This window comes from Ascidiella aspersa, chromosome 3 (genome assembly GCF_963924565.1).
Source record: "Ascidiella aspersa chromosome 3, kaAscAspe10.2, whole genome shotgun sequence".
NCBI classification, from domain to species: domain Eukaryota; kingdom Metazoa; phylum Chordata; class Ascidiacea; order Phlebobranchia; family Ascidiidae; genus Ascidiella; species Ascidiella aspersa.
This window is the reverse complement of record NC_139449.1, coordinates 18,080,486-18,095,767: the sequence shown is the minus strand read 5'-3', so window position 1 is coordinate 18,095,767 and position 15,282 is coordinate 18,080,486. Positions and strand designations below refer to the sequence as shown.

The 15,282-nt window shown below is 36.2% G+C and overlaps 1 protein-coding gene across 1 annotated transcript; it reads right to left on the bottom strand.

The window, feature by feature from the left end:
- Nucleotides 1-4,710: 4,710 nt before the first annotated feature.
- Nucleotides 4,711-14,857, bottom strand: LOC146160518 (organic anion transporter 3-like). The gene is made up of 10 exons (XM_083384956.1): nt 14,684-14,857; nt 12,979-13,151; nt 10,485-10,636; nt 10,097-10,265; nt 9,124-9,243; nt 8,165-8,308; nt 7,777-7,991; nt 7,530-7,638; nt 6,177-6,307; nt 4,711-4,844 (listed from the first exon to the last, which is right to left on the bottom strand). Exons 1-10 carry the CDS (start codon nt 14,855-14,857, stop codon nt 4,711-4,713), a joined length of 1,521 nt encoding a protein of 506 aa, XP_083241082.1.
- Between the last annotated feature and the right edge of the window lie 425 nt (nt 14,858-15,282).

The window sequence follows — 15,282 nt, the reverse complement described above, 5'->3', positions numbered from 1 at the left end:
TAGGTTGAAATCAGCCAGATTGAAAACTTTGGATTTTGCGCGGAGGAGACGATTTTACAGCTTGAAATTATGTCACTGCAATTATATTTCCATCCAAATTTGCGCGGCCGTAATAACGTTATTTGCAAAAATTTGCATGGCGGAAAATGTACTATATACTGAAAAACGTAAGCGCGACAAAAGTTTTGCGCAGTTGAGCGATTTTTTGGATCTGACCCAGGTTGGAAAGTAAGGCCTGTGTGGGGGGTTTATAGTTTACCGCTCAGCCGCTGTCGTAGCCACGCATTTTCTGTAAAACCAACGCAAAATCAGTCAGCCGCAAAAAAATCGCTTACACGCACTAAACTTATGTCGCGCTAACGGTTTTCAGTCATAGTACTCCATTTGTAGCCGTGAAAATTTCACAAATAACGCTATTACAGCCGCGCAAATTTAAGCTACAATCGGTCTCCCCCGTGCAAAATTCAAAGTTTCAAATCTGGGGGCTGACCGCATTTTACGTTGGTTTTACATGAAATGTGCGGCTATGACCGGGGCCTTACTTTCCAACCTGAGAAATCAGAGGATATTGTCAGGAAAATGCTTAGGCAGTTTAAAACTACACAATGCTAACCCGCACCCTAATAATTAGCAATCCTATAAACTCCATGATGAAAACAATTTCATGCCCAGCTTTTGGCTTATTCCCCAGCTTAGCGTTCAAATAATTATTTAATGACTGCACATTATTTTGGGCTAGCGTTTGGATGGGTGAAGTATTATTATATTTATTCTCTTTGTTTGCAATTTTTAATTATGAAGACTGGTTTCACTATTGTACCTCAAAAAGCGGTAGGATTATCTAATTCCTCAGTGCAACTTACTAAAATAGCCAAAATAATATACATTTCGGTGTTCAACCTAAAGTCTTAAAAATTGATCATACGAACAGTGATGAACAACGTCCCTTATTGTAATGATTAATCACTTTAATGGTCAGTAGAAAAGTTTGGGTTTAGGAGACCACATATCTTAAAATAGGGACGCCAGACATGAAAATTTGGCGTCCGCGGTTTAGCCACTTGTAGACTCGTTGTTGGATAAAAATCCGATGAGAGAGAATCAATAACATTGTGCCATTATTTTGCAAAGATGCGTGTTTATTTTTGTTATCTTTAAATAAAAGTATTGCTATATAAAGCATATTTATGGATAATAGCTATTAATTTAATTTATTGCACCAATAGCATTTTGGTTTGTATTTGCATAAAAGGTAAATTATTTTGCAGCAACTCATCCGTTTTCACTTTTGGCGCCAAATAGTTACAACACAGGTAGTACACTATCACTATGGTTCCAGCCAAAGTCCATTGGTTCCAGCGCTATCACTCACATCTCTATATATAGAGATCGATACTATAACTATAGTACATGAAAATTGTTGTATACTATCATCGAATTAACACTATTACTAATCTCTATTTATTAAACCAGTATTCGCTATAAAACAAACCAAAGTTCATGGAATTTCTATAGAGACTTTGAGACAAGCTATAGAATACTAATATTCCATGGGAAAAACACCATGAAAGCCTCATTACATGCATGGAAAAAATGGAAAAGGATTACTGAAAATGACCTAAAAAAGGCTGCTTAAATAGCTAGGTAACTTTATGCTGAAAAAATTTAACAAGCAATCAGTTGATATATATTGATAAATAGACAGAAGCCATAGCCAAGATAACTTAATTAAATTCATAAAATACGTACCGATACATTATTTTTGATATTTATTAAACAAATACTGGACTATGGTTCAATAGTACGTGACATATTTGTCTCTAGGTGCTCACAAATTTCATTATTTTTATTTTATTCCTATAATTCAGTGGTTCTTAACCTTATTAGCCACAGACCATTCCTTATGAGTAGTGTGATTCGCCGATTCGAGTAATCTGAATAAAATGTGGTTCGTTTTAGCACTATCACCGTATGTCTAAAAGCTTAATCGATTTATTTATTGGACACACCTGTACTGTAAATCAAGGTAAGAACATTGTCCTAAACCGTTTTTAAAAAAACTTTGTTAAACGTCTTTTTTAATTAAGTATTAGGATTTTGTTTTTTTCTTCGAGGGGAGGGATAGTAACGCATTTTTTATAAACGATGTCACAAATTTAAGTAACTTTTAAAAGCTTAAAACTTGCAATTAAATAGGGTCGTTATATACTCTCGATATTATTTCTATGTTTTAAAAACACAATGCGCATTTGCGTCAAGTAAAAATATAATTATTTGTATAGAATAAACCAGGGGTCGGCAACCTACGGCCCGCGGGCCGGATCCGGCCCGCCGATGAAATTGATCCGGCCCGCCGCCTCTTTGATAAATCAGAAACGAGTCTATTTCACATACTTTTTGATTATTTTAACCACGTAAGAGCGCAAAATGTTCGCGCTTCGCGCGAATGACCATTCTACGTCCGGTTTGTTTACGTTTTGATGCTGTCTTTTGAACTAGATTATAGCTCTTTATTACCGTTGCGCCGTGGAAGGTTGCCAAGTGCGTAGCGGAAAAACGGAAAACATACTTATTCTAAATTATTGGACATATATTTTTTAACATTTTATTTATTTTTCATTTTCGGCAATGTATGAAAACTTGCAAGAAATTTAAAAGAAATGCCCGTATACAAAAAAAATCCCGCACTCGCTTCGCTCGCCAGGTCTACTTTGACCCAAAAGGTTAACAAACACTGAGCTATAGATGAAGTGTTATCGCGTTCCATCAAAGTAGTTTTATTACACTTTTCATTCGTTGCACGGACGACGACGTGTGAACTCTAATTTTAAACCAAACAAACGCTTTTTTTCGCGCTCCGCGCCAACACTTCACTGCTTCCTTAAATGTAATTAAACACGTTTTTAAGTGCAAAAACGATCCGAGGCCCATCTGATTAAAAGTTGTTCTAACATGTTAATAACACAATTATTAGTGAACATTGTGTGCGGCCCGCAGAGACCTTTCTCAGTTTGGTTTTGGCCCGCGACTAGAAAAAGGTTGCCGACCCCTGGAATAAACCATTAAATTTTAAATAAATTTGCAATTTGGACGACGCCTTTAAGTTATAAAGACTTCCACAACAAATAGTTTCGTACAGCGCGTTTCCGAATTTACAACAGGCAAAATTAGTTTAGGCCAGGGTCGAAATCACAGGCTATGGTGACGTATTCCGGGTAGAGTTGATCTTACGGGCAAAAAGGATGGTATTGCATTTGAAAACATTCAGAAGTTGTGCAAACAAACAGCCAGTCGTAAGTCTAACAAAATGTTGTAGAGGTTGCAACTCTTAAACACTTAAGAAACCGATTGAGATAAAAGTATGGAATTTCATATTACCGGTAGCCTATTCGTTTTTGTTAGCCTACCTTATTAAGACAATAACAGTTTTCTTTTGAAGAGGCATCTTGAGTTTGTAAACCAATACCAATACCCAAAAACTAAATAAGAATTAAATAGTTAAACATAAAGTTAATGTTACAATACACCTCCGAGCTAGGTAATTACGCCAGGGTTGCGGAATCGAAGTAGGTCCCAGAACTCGGCGGAGTCGAACTTAGGCCTAGGACTCGGACTAGAGTAACACTTCGTAAAACTATCGATTTCGACGTGCGCCTGCGCTGTGCCAAATATCCAAACTGATAAGGCTACAAAATGTAAATTGTAAAGATGGAATAGCAGATGTGGGTGGATGCGTTTTTGGACCCTTATGTGTGGAATAGTGTGTATCTCCCTTGTTTTTTCTACGGTGAAAGTAGATTATTGTTCTTAAATAACTATAGTTGGTTTAACTAACAACTGTAATAAAGCTAATAGGCCTACGCTGAATATTTTAGAAAATTGGTTTGTAAACAGTTAGTTGAAATACAGGATTAAAATAATTAAACAAATAAAATATTAAAACAACAATTTCAGAAAGCTGACTGAGGTTTGTTAATTTTGTAAACCTTGTTTGAGCAGACGTTTACTTCAAATAATTTTGACAAATTTTGACTTAATGTGTCAATTTTGACAGATTTTTTTGCCAAGGTAAAAAAATAATCGCCCTGATGTTCACTAACTCTTCATGTTTTGGATTAATTTAGCTAAATTTTCAGTTGTTGATGGATGCTCTTTTTTGGCATCGCTTATCATAAAACTGTTGAAGCAACACATCGACACGCGTTTAGTTTATTTCCACGGAAAGACCGAAATTAGAACAACGCTATAAACGTCGGAACAAAACACAGTTTATAATAAGACCAAAATAGGAAGAACTCGTATGTCTAAACCGGAATAATGCCCAACCAAACCTCAACCCTAACTTCATCCCAAATTCCGCTAATAACTTTAACCCTAACCCAACATCTACGTACACCCATTACCTGCCCCTGACCCCAAACAGGGGCCAACAATCCGGTGCCAAAACAGCAGCGCCGTTTAAACTATAGGGCGCCCAAATGTCGACACCAAAATGGCAGATGCCAGAGTGGTGTTCCCCAGTCGTCCCATACCCTCGCTACGGTTTTAGGCGTTATTGGTACATTTATGCCTTAGTCCGACAGGTTTATAGGTCTTATTTAGACAATTTTAGACCTCTTTATGTTGAGGTTGTTACTATGAGTAGTTGTCTTTATTATGGCGTCAAGGTCTTAATGCAATGGTATTTTAGATATGGTTGCTTGGTAGGTCTTATTGTTTGTTTCCTTTACAACAAATGCCTTTATCGATCAATCCCGGATTGTTCGAAATGAATTTGCTCGCTTCCTCCATTGTTTCACTCATCGCAACTTTACGTGTTTCGGGCAAAAGCAAAATCAGAACACCTGAATAAATAAGACGATTCTAGACAACTGACTTAATTGTGCAATTTCTTGGCAAAAGTTGATGTGGTAACCAGTGTAGTAATAAGTTAATTTCATGACATAAATAAACATGTGTATAAATTAGTGGGGGCCAGGCCAGAAAAATTAGCGGTGCGGTTGAAACACGCGACCTCCGCCATATTTAGGTTTTACTCGATCCATTTTTATATATGCGTCCCTATCAGGGTTGCCAGCGAAAATTTATAGAAAAACGTAGATAACAATAAAAAAAGTAAATTGCAGAATAAACATAATACATATTTATTGTTTTATCTTTAAGTATGTTGCTTGTTGTCACATTTCTAATGTAAACTATGAAATAATTATATCATTTATTTGTCATCACTGGCTTCATATATACATTAATTAGCTTAAAATACATCAAACCACGAATCTTTAAATTAATTTAATATGCTACTTTTATTCATTAAATACACTGTTTCAGTCTTCTTGCAAATTTAATTAATTAATTTTGGTTAGCAAACAAACATGTTTAACGCAGTTTAAAGAGCAGTATCTTTAGCTTGGAAATATGACAGACAAACGGAAAATAATTTAATAACCCCGAAACAATTAAAGTCGATGAGAAAAATTTGACTTTAGCCTACCTTCAAAAATATAACTGTATGATGGTGACGGGCTATACACTGATGTTTAGTACGAGCTTCTAACAACCATGAAATACAATTTCAACTTAAAAAACTTCACCTTTTACGTGTCCTTTAGTATTTAATAGTCTATTTATTCTACATACAGAACTATTATGGTAAAACGTCGATTTCTCAAACTAAACTTGATCTTCTTTATTTTAAAGAAAAAAAAAACTAGAAACCTAGATATTAATTAATTAGGCAAATTAATTAATTAAAACATAACAATAATTTGATTAAAGCATTTCTAATCAAATTGGCATTATTTTTTGGCAATAGTTTTTCCACACGTGAAACAGTTTGCTTTTTTGGCTGGGATTTAGCTATAGATTTTAACTTTATTAAAATTACTTCACATCAATGGTATTGCTGCTAATGTACGTGCACACTGTTTTGATTTATTATGGGGTCAGTATTTAGAATAGCAAAATTTATTAACATATATGTATCAATTTATTTTTGAACCGTTCGCAACATGTGAACAAAACTGTCGTGAAAAGTAAGTCAAAATTGGGATCATTTAAACAACTTTTTTATATACACTGTTTCGGGTTCCATAAACTCTGTGTTATGGCAGGTGTTGTAGGTCACAATCCTACGATGTTACAATTTATTATGTGAGGTTTTAAAGAGTAGAACTCACCAGAAAGAACCGTAATAACCCCAAAAGCAATGTACGGAAAAGTGGGATGTGTAAACTCCAACATTGCAATAACTGGAGCAACAATTGCACCGACTCTGGCCCACGAGCTTCCGTAATTGACGGCGGTCGACCTCAGAATTAAAAAACGAATAAAACATTACTAGGCTGAATTTCAAATAACTTATTTGCAACAAAAAGTTAACATTTGTGCAGGTAGTGACCAGAAGCGGATCCAAGCGCTCTCCCCGAAATTGTGTTTTAGCCTGTTTTAACTAAGCAAATTTAATTTTTTTGCGTCCCGTACAAATCTAGTTACGCCTCTAGAATATCCTAACCACGAGGCTGTTTTTTTGTAACCACGTGCCCATTTTGGGGGCGTATTTTAACTAAGTAAAAGCTAAATTTTTTTCTTAGATGTTCAAGTCACAAGAAATAATGACGATGTTTTGTGCTCAAGAGTTTACCACAAGCCAACAAGTACCGGCAGGTATCTCAATTTTCGTCCCCTCACCCAATTTATCAAACGAGAGGCGTCGTGCGATCACTTGAAGACCAGGCGCGACGCTTATGTTCTAACAGCATTGAGCGCGAGGTTAAACTTAAAAAGGTACACGAAGCCCTGAAGTTCAACGGTTACCCCAACTGGTGCTCCACGACCGCCCAAATACTTTTTCTACGCAGGTTAGTTTTTTAAAAACAATATGGGTTTGCAACGCTGCCTTATACCAAGACAATCCGTTATAGTACGGCGTATGCTGGGAGACTTCGGTATAGCGGTTAGCGTGCAACCTACCAATACTCCAAGCTTCTGAGTCACCCTAAAGATCTCATCAGTTTCTTTGAACAACGAGGCGTGGTGTATTCGATCCCCTGTGCGGATTGTAATTTGTTCAAGAAGGTCGTTCAAGACTCGCCGAAAAGAAAACCAACGGGACGTTGTGAACAACGACGCAAAAATGTCTGCACTCCCGAGTCCCGAACCATGCTATATCCCAAAGCCCCTAAGTTGATTTTAACATTCATAAGAAGGGTAACACCATGGACATCAAAACAGACGTGGTGCCATCGGCATGCTACCAGCACGAGGCAAAACGTTATCGCTAATTGTTTTCATATCGTTTCGTTGCTCGCGTTTTTCCTCTGTGTGTTTCCCTATATTGTACGATCGGTTTTATCCAGATGACAGGCGAATTGCTCGGATTGTCGAAACGCTGGTAAAGACTTACAATTACCAGATGAGCTGTTTTTTGATAACTTTGTGACGTCATCTCTTGAAAAATTGCTATGTCCCCCAAACAAAATTCCTAGATCCGCGCCTAGTAGTGACTTAACTATCTTATCGAAGTAAAGTACCTTATTACAGTAGGGTAAAGTTCAATGGTAAACAGGTAAAGCGTGCTGAAAGGAATTAATGTGAAAACTCGACCAAGGAGGAACATTATTATTCCAAGGACCTTTTGATCTTGATAAAGAAAAACATTTTAAGTGTTGATATTCATATTTTACTTTATAGCAACAAACCAACAATTACACAGCATGGCACTTGTTAATTAGTAGTTGGAATACGTGTGGTTTAGATAGAAATTCATGTTACATTTACCTGTCGGAATGAAATACATCGATATACAAGAGACCCCAGCAAATAAATAACACACTGACAGCACAAATCGTCTTCCAATTGTTTCGATCAAGTAAATGGCCAGCGGATAGGCTGGAATCGCCATAAGGCTCATAATTGAAGATGTAATGTAAATGTTGCCTCCGATGTTGGCCACGTTTAAAGTTAACCCATAAAACGCGCAAGACGTAGCAAACCTGTAAAAGTGGCATGTTTATTAGGCCTGTACAATCTACACATCGATTTTTTTGTTTTCAGTGTGATACCGTTTGCATATGCTACAATCCCACATATCTTAGTCTTATTGGTAAAATGTGGAAACTGTTAACAAGGTTAAATATATATATAACCTGTTTAAGCATTAACTTACCAAGAATAAGTTAACACTAATGTTATTTTCCTGAGATGTGGCATGCGAAGTGCATCCAACATCCCGAGGTTTTTGTTAGATAGTCTTCGCGGTGTCTCATGTTGCTCATTATCTTCGATACGTATTTGGTCATTCGCCCCAAACCTAGAAAGAAATGTCTAAAAACAGGCTTACCAAACTGGGGAACGTGAGAGAAATTTCGTGGATACGTAACATATTCATTTTACTGACAATGTGGCGGTTTTTGACCACGGTAATTTGACAAAATCGTTGCTAACGTTAATATGACGAATGACAAAAAGAGTTAAGCTCACTAAGCGGAGCGCATAAGCAAAAAACGCCATTCTGCGCATTATCTTTCCACTCTAACTAACGTCTTGCTTTAACACTAACTTCCCGTCCTTGGGAGTAAGTATTGTCAGTTTGGCAACAAATTAGCTTTTAAACTGTGACGTAATTACAAGCCAAAAACCATAATAACTGCAGTGCATTAGGTTTCCTTACTGCTGTTGTGCTCACTATGTAGCAAGGGTTACAAAAAATCGGAATTCATGCGCTAATGGGTCGATTTTTTTCTTTTGGTTTTAGTAGTTACTTTTCTTGCATACCAAAGGTATATCTTCCAACCCTTAAATGTGTTTTGTGTCTATACTTAATTTATTATTTTTAAGAGGTACCTCATACATAAAGCCATCCTAGAAAAAAAATGGTTCACAGCTAGAGCAAAGAAGTTTTAGAACCCCTGGTTTAAAAAAAATGGCGACCGCTATTAACAAACAAATTCTATAATTTTGAAGCAAAGATGTCTGGAGGTTGTAGTTAGACTACTAGACGTGGAATGAGTATCAGTAGCATATTTAAACCGTAGGCCTACAAATAATTCATAATTAAGTTTTAAATTAATTGTACAAGACGTATAGGTTAAAATAATATTTATTTTGTAATAGATTTATCTTCACATTAGGAGTGATTCTGGGACGTTTGGATTTCCATTAAGCTTCGTTATCTTGTGCAAAATTTTTGTTGCCTCGTCTGTACTTCCTTGTGCTGCAAGCCATCTCGGTGATTCGTCCATAAACCTGCAAATTTTAAAGTAAGTTGCATCACGCGTTTAATTGTCGCAAAAACGGACTCCAGCCATAAGACCGAGATATGAACAACATGAACGTCAGAATAAAATACAGTCCGTTCGGAATAAAATAAGACTAATACCTGATGGTATTAGTACCGTCTAAATCGAAATAAGTCCTATCCAGTCGGAATAAGACCTAAATGGTCAGAATCAGGCCTAAATACCCTTAAGTACATCACTAACTCCCCTAATAATTTTGACCCTAACCCATTTTCCACCCACACCCATTACCCACCAATAACCCAAAACGAGGGCAAAAATCCGGTGCCAAAACAGCAGAGCCATTACGGCGCTGGTCAAACTAGGACATTCAAACGTCGAAACCAAAACGGCCGATGCCAAGCCCATGGCCCCTGAAGTCTCATGCCCTCTACCTGCAGTTTCAGGCTTTATTTTGGCCATTTAGGCCTTATTCCGATGAATTTAGGACGTATTCCAACAGATTTAGATCTTATTCAGGCGATTTTTATCTTATTCTTTGGTGGATATTACTGCGTATTTGGCTTTATTATGTCGCTGGTTGTAATACTATTGTTCTATAGATTTTTCTGCTTTAGGTATTGTTGCTTTTTAGGTCTTATTGTCCCGCAAAAACATATAGGTCTACATGTAAGAATTTATGAAATAAAGCTATTCCATCGAAAAATTAACATCAAATTACGAAAACATAACATAACACGAAAACAGGTTTCCATCCACATAAATATTTAATTTGCTTTAGTGTTAAACGCGGCTTAATTGGTGTATAGACGTTTAACCATATGGTTTAAACCTTTTTTGATTGTCTAGCGGTCGCTTACCAACTTATTAGAAGACAAGCTCCATACATAAGAGACGTTACTATTTGCAAGGTCCTCCAATATCTTGCAAAATAAGCGATCAACACCAACATTAAAGTCCCAACTGAATAGCCGAAACTGATAACTTGGGTTGTAACTGTTCGTTTCGTTGCTTTAACTGTCTCCGAAACTGCAAGGCAAGTTTGTCAATCATATGGTTTGACATGGCAGTTATAAACAAAATGTAGCAAAGCGTGGAGATAAAATAACCTAATATACTAAAATTAAAAATTAAGTTTAAGTTTTTTATCCATTCTTTTACTTGCACCGATCTGTTTACGAACCTTCTATCAAAAAGTGTTGTCAATTTAAAAAAACAAAAATAAATTGAAATAAAGTTTTAGTTAACCTAAAACAATTGAAGTTGGACCAAGAAAACAAGTGAATCCCACTATGGTTCTGAGTGCAGCATAAATTGGAAACGAATGGACAAAAGCAATCACAAAACTGGATAAAAGTGCCGACAGACTCATTGCCATAAGAAGCTTCCTACGCCCAAACCTTTCAAATAAAAACATATTATTAAGTAAAATGGGAGTGTTTTTTTATTTGCTTTGAACAATTTAGTTTTTAACACCTGCCAAGGACGCGGAAAATGGGTCATATCTGGCGCGAATGGGTCATATCTCAAATTTGAAGTGTGCAATAATAAGCAATAAACAATTATGTTTAATGCGGACCCTTGATGTTTGAATATAATCTGGCGTTTATATCGGTTAATTCAAAATTTAAAACAGAAGGCTTCTCTTAATTGAATAACAAGAGCTTTGCAAGTTTGGATCAGGTCCTATTGGTGAGTTGCAAATTTTTTAGTCCTTTCTTTAAATGTGGTCGCATTAAGGAATGAGTCAGCGTTTTTTTCGTGCGATAAATTACATGTCGATTACATATTTTTCGAATGTTATTGGGCGAAAATATTTTGGGTCGCGGTAAAAATGTTTAGGAAACACCGGCTTATACGCTAGCAATAGTATCTTTTGGAAAATAGAGTTGTTCATCACATTTTCCTGGTTAAACGTTTGAAATATTTGCATCAAAAAGCAAAATTCAGACATGATTTGTGCTCCAATGTGCTGTTCGAAAGGCCATAACAAGCTCATATATGCACTATACTTAAATGTTAAGAAATAGCTACAAATCACATCCGCATGCATAAAGGCAAGGTATAATAATTAAGATTTAGCAGTTGAGCTAAACAACGGCAACGCAAAACAGCACCCGAACCCAAATAATGTGCGTTGAATTAATGACTACATAAACGCTTCAGGCCCCAGTATCTCATTTTGTGACGTAACAATCCTATATACCATGGACGAGAAACTATCTTATGCCCACCGAAAGTTTTTTTTTTCCCAGCATTCAAATAATTATTACATTAACGCACTTTATTTGAGTTAGCCCGTGTTAGCGTTTGGTTTAGGGTGGGTCAAGTGTTATTAATGCCATCTCACACTTTTTGTAATCTTTTGTGAATTTTCAGCGAATGTTTTCAATTTATCTACGCCAGGAGTTTACCTAAAGGTCCAAATTAGTGCATTGCCACAACCTCAAGGTCTTAAAGTCTAGACTTTTCTACCATTGGATGCCCTAATTTTCGTAGACCTTGTTGCTTAAAAATGCACTAATTTTGGGTGATGTACATTAACCTGAGAAAATTTGTGGTCTGCGATATGTTTCAGTTTTCACCCGCGACACAAATCCTCTTAAGAGTAACTTTATGTTGTTTAAATGGATAGCAACCCAACCCAAACTACATATTTTGGCTGTTTAACTATACGCAAAAAATATCTCTCTAATACGTTCTCTAAATATAAAAACAAAACACCGAAACGACAACTGCCCTTTTAAAATTTCGATTTTTTTTGACTTAACTATAGTTGAACCAGTGGTTCTCAAATATTTTTCTTGCGGCGGTTGGGAAAGTTTGTCGTATATACCAGGGGTGGCCAACACGCTGCTCGAGAGCCGCCTGCGGCTCTTCGCCCAGTTATATGCGGCTCTTCCGTCCATGTTGCGCTTATTATTTGGTTTCGATTTCCTTTGGTTAAGTTATGGATTATTGTCGGTTTCGACTTAGACTGTTTGCCTCAGGCCATTGTATTTTTAAAACAATTAACACAACAAATATGCCCAGATATTATACGACATTATATCGAGAAATGTGTATTTTTTTCTTCTAAATTAAAATGATGTCTGTTTAACGAAATAAAGGCATTTTTTCGCTTCCTGAGATCGCTTTGTGGAGTGAGTAAGAAATGAAGTGAAAGGCCATTCATATCGTTCCATTTGTGCTCTTAACGGTTAACCAAGTAACAAATGCTGCTCTTGGTATCTCATTGGTTGGCCACCCCTGATATATACTATATTTGCAAGCATTGAATTGCTGCAAATAACTTTCGATAGAACCAGTAATTATTGTGTAAAGACCTTGGTAATTTAAAACGACGCACCAGGATATCGGGAGGCGCAGTTTGGAGACCTGCAGAATATGCGATAAATATTATTAAAATCCAGCATTGTTTGTGTTTTTCCTAAATCTTTAAGTCTTTGTAATTTAACCTAAAAGTCTATATCGAGAGAAACGCCTATACAACTTAAATCGCAAAAAAAGGTAAACGCAATAAATAATTTTTGCGCTTTAGAAACTTTTACTTGGTTCCTAGTGAAATCATATTCGAAAACTGTTTCTAAAGAGTAGTTGTTTAATGACGTTTGTATGTAACATTATATCTGACAAGTTTCATGTCCCTGCAAAGAAATATCTTGTTGGACCGGTTGCCTAATCCGGATACGCATATTCGGTCAGTCGGTGAAATAGGTTGCAGACCCCTCGCGTAAACTACCTGTCAGAAGCTTTTCCCATGATATGACCATTGAAAAACACGCCGACCATAAACAGGGACTGAAGAAGGTAATTGTACCATGAGCGGTCGCAAACCATCCCAAAATCCGCTTTAATGGATCCTTGAACAGACCCATCGCTTGTGAAAGTAAAAGCATCGCAGGAAATTATTTCCTGCATTGGAAAGGTATGCCATTATCGGATCACATCGGATCGGAGCCTTTTAGTAGAAGTAGTATCGGTACTCGATTTTTAGATTTTTAGCCCCGTTTGGGGTGATTGAATAACATGGTTGACATTTGTTAAAACATTTTTGGTACCATTTTAAGCCAATCTAGAGGGCGTGGGCGCAAATTTTTTTTCGGGGGGTACCACCGGACCCCCCAATATTTCGGATCGCAACGCTCGCCTGCGGTCTATGTTGCCCTTTACCAGTCCGTATAAAAGCACCTATAAGTTAGCTTGAAGAGAAACAAAACATAAAATTCGTTTATTTTGATAACTTAAGTCAGAAAGGTGTAAGTAACGATGCTGTGGCGGTATTGCTAAGATGGTATAGGCGCAAAATTCACAAAAAGTTGCATTAAATTTAGATCAATTTGAGAGATTTACATTTTTGAGAGAGTCGGAAACCCAGCAGCATTTTTTGTTTTTTCGCATATAGTTATAATAAACCCCTGGATCCGACCCTAAAGAGGGTTTTTAGATTAAAATCAATTACAAAGTCAAAATTGCCAAAGATTTTGTTGGAAACAACTACATCCTTAGAACAACTAATTAAGGTGTAGTGCACCGTATATTGCAATACCCGGATATAAACAGCATATTTGACAAATTAATAATTGAATCATATCACCTGCTTCCATTTTGTACAATTTTGATCCCACCGATCCTTAGTATCAGCATCTGTCGCATATGTTTAAAATATACGGTAATTATTTTAAAAGTCGTTAGTTCTTATGTGATTAAAAAGTTCAAACTTTAAATTTTGAATTCGTACATATATCGATTTTTGGGTAACCAATGTTTGGTTTTCAATTTTGGGACATTTTGCCTGTCACCAAATAAGGACTTTACATTATTGGGATATTTCTTACCTTTGACAATGATCTGGGGCTATGGATTTATTCAAGGGTAGAAACGCTGGTGCTATTTCTTCAATCAATGTTACATTGCACTTCTGAAAATATAATCTTGAGATACATGTATTTTAAATGTTCTTTGTATATATAATATAACAAGTATTTTCTTTTTTTGTTATTCAACAAAAAATGTAAGTTAAATCATGCCTTTTAAATAGCTAATATAACTCCATTCACAAAGTTACGAATTCACCCATATCTAAAACCTCAGGTGACACTATATCTTTACCGCGGCGTTTAGTAAATCAGTATAGTCTCCAAATCCACCTAGATTTTTACACATTGCAGGTGCTAACTAGGCCGACACTTACTGAACAGGTACTTTTTTAAAAGAATCAAAAATATGCATTAGAAATATTATTTGAAACAAATTTGATTGTTCGTGTTCGTTGTGGCCCCAGTTGTTTAATACAGACCTATGCTGTTTTAGTAAACAAAACAAGACAGGTCAGCAAACGTTTAAGTCTATTTATATTAAACAAAATTCATATTTCGCAAAAGTAAAGATTTTGGATTTCCCAGAGAAACTCTCAAGGTCATTGACCTATTGGACCACCATCATACCTTGTTTATTGATGACATCTCTCCGAAATAGCACTTAAAAGGCATTGGATATGCAATAAATATCGGCGAGAGAACTTGTATTGCCATAACAGCTGTCATGCAAAAGGAAATCATTATGTTTCGAATCTGATATTTTCCCCAACCTATCGTTGTGAGTATGGTTTCAAACGTCATCTTGATCCAAGGTAAATTTAGTCACATTCGTTTATAGACTTATTTCCTTTAAAGTTAGTCTCTAAGCCGAGTCTAAGGCATTATAAAAATACACACAATCGATTGTAACAGTTATTTGAAAATCCTAAGAAAAAGTACCGATCTAAAAATACTAAACAAAAAGTTCAGATCAAACCCAACCTAAATGCATTTTAAATGCCCTATATGTTGTATATAGAACTTGAAAAACAAAATACAAAATTTTGGACACATTATGTCTTCCAGATTAGGCGTGATCTCAAAATCAAGGGTAAACTGGTTTACAACTGTTTAAATCCGTGTTAGAGCCATGTAACCGAGAAATTTACACATATCGGTGGTTGCGGGTTTCTTTTTCGACGTCCCCCGCTGTATTGAGACATGATCTGTCGATTTGAGCTCCTGGC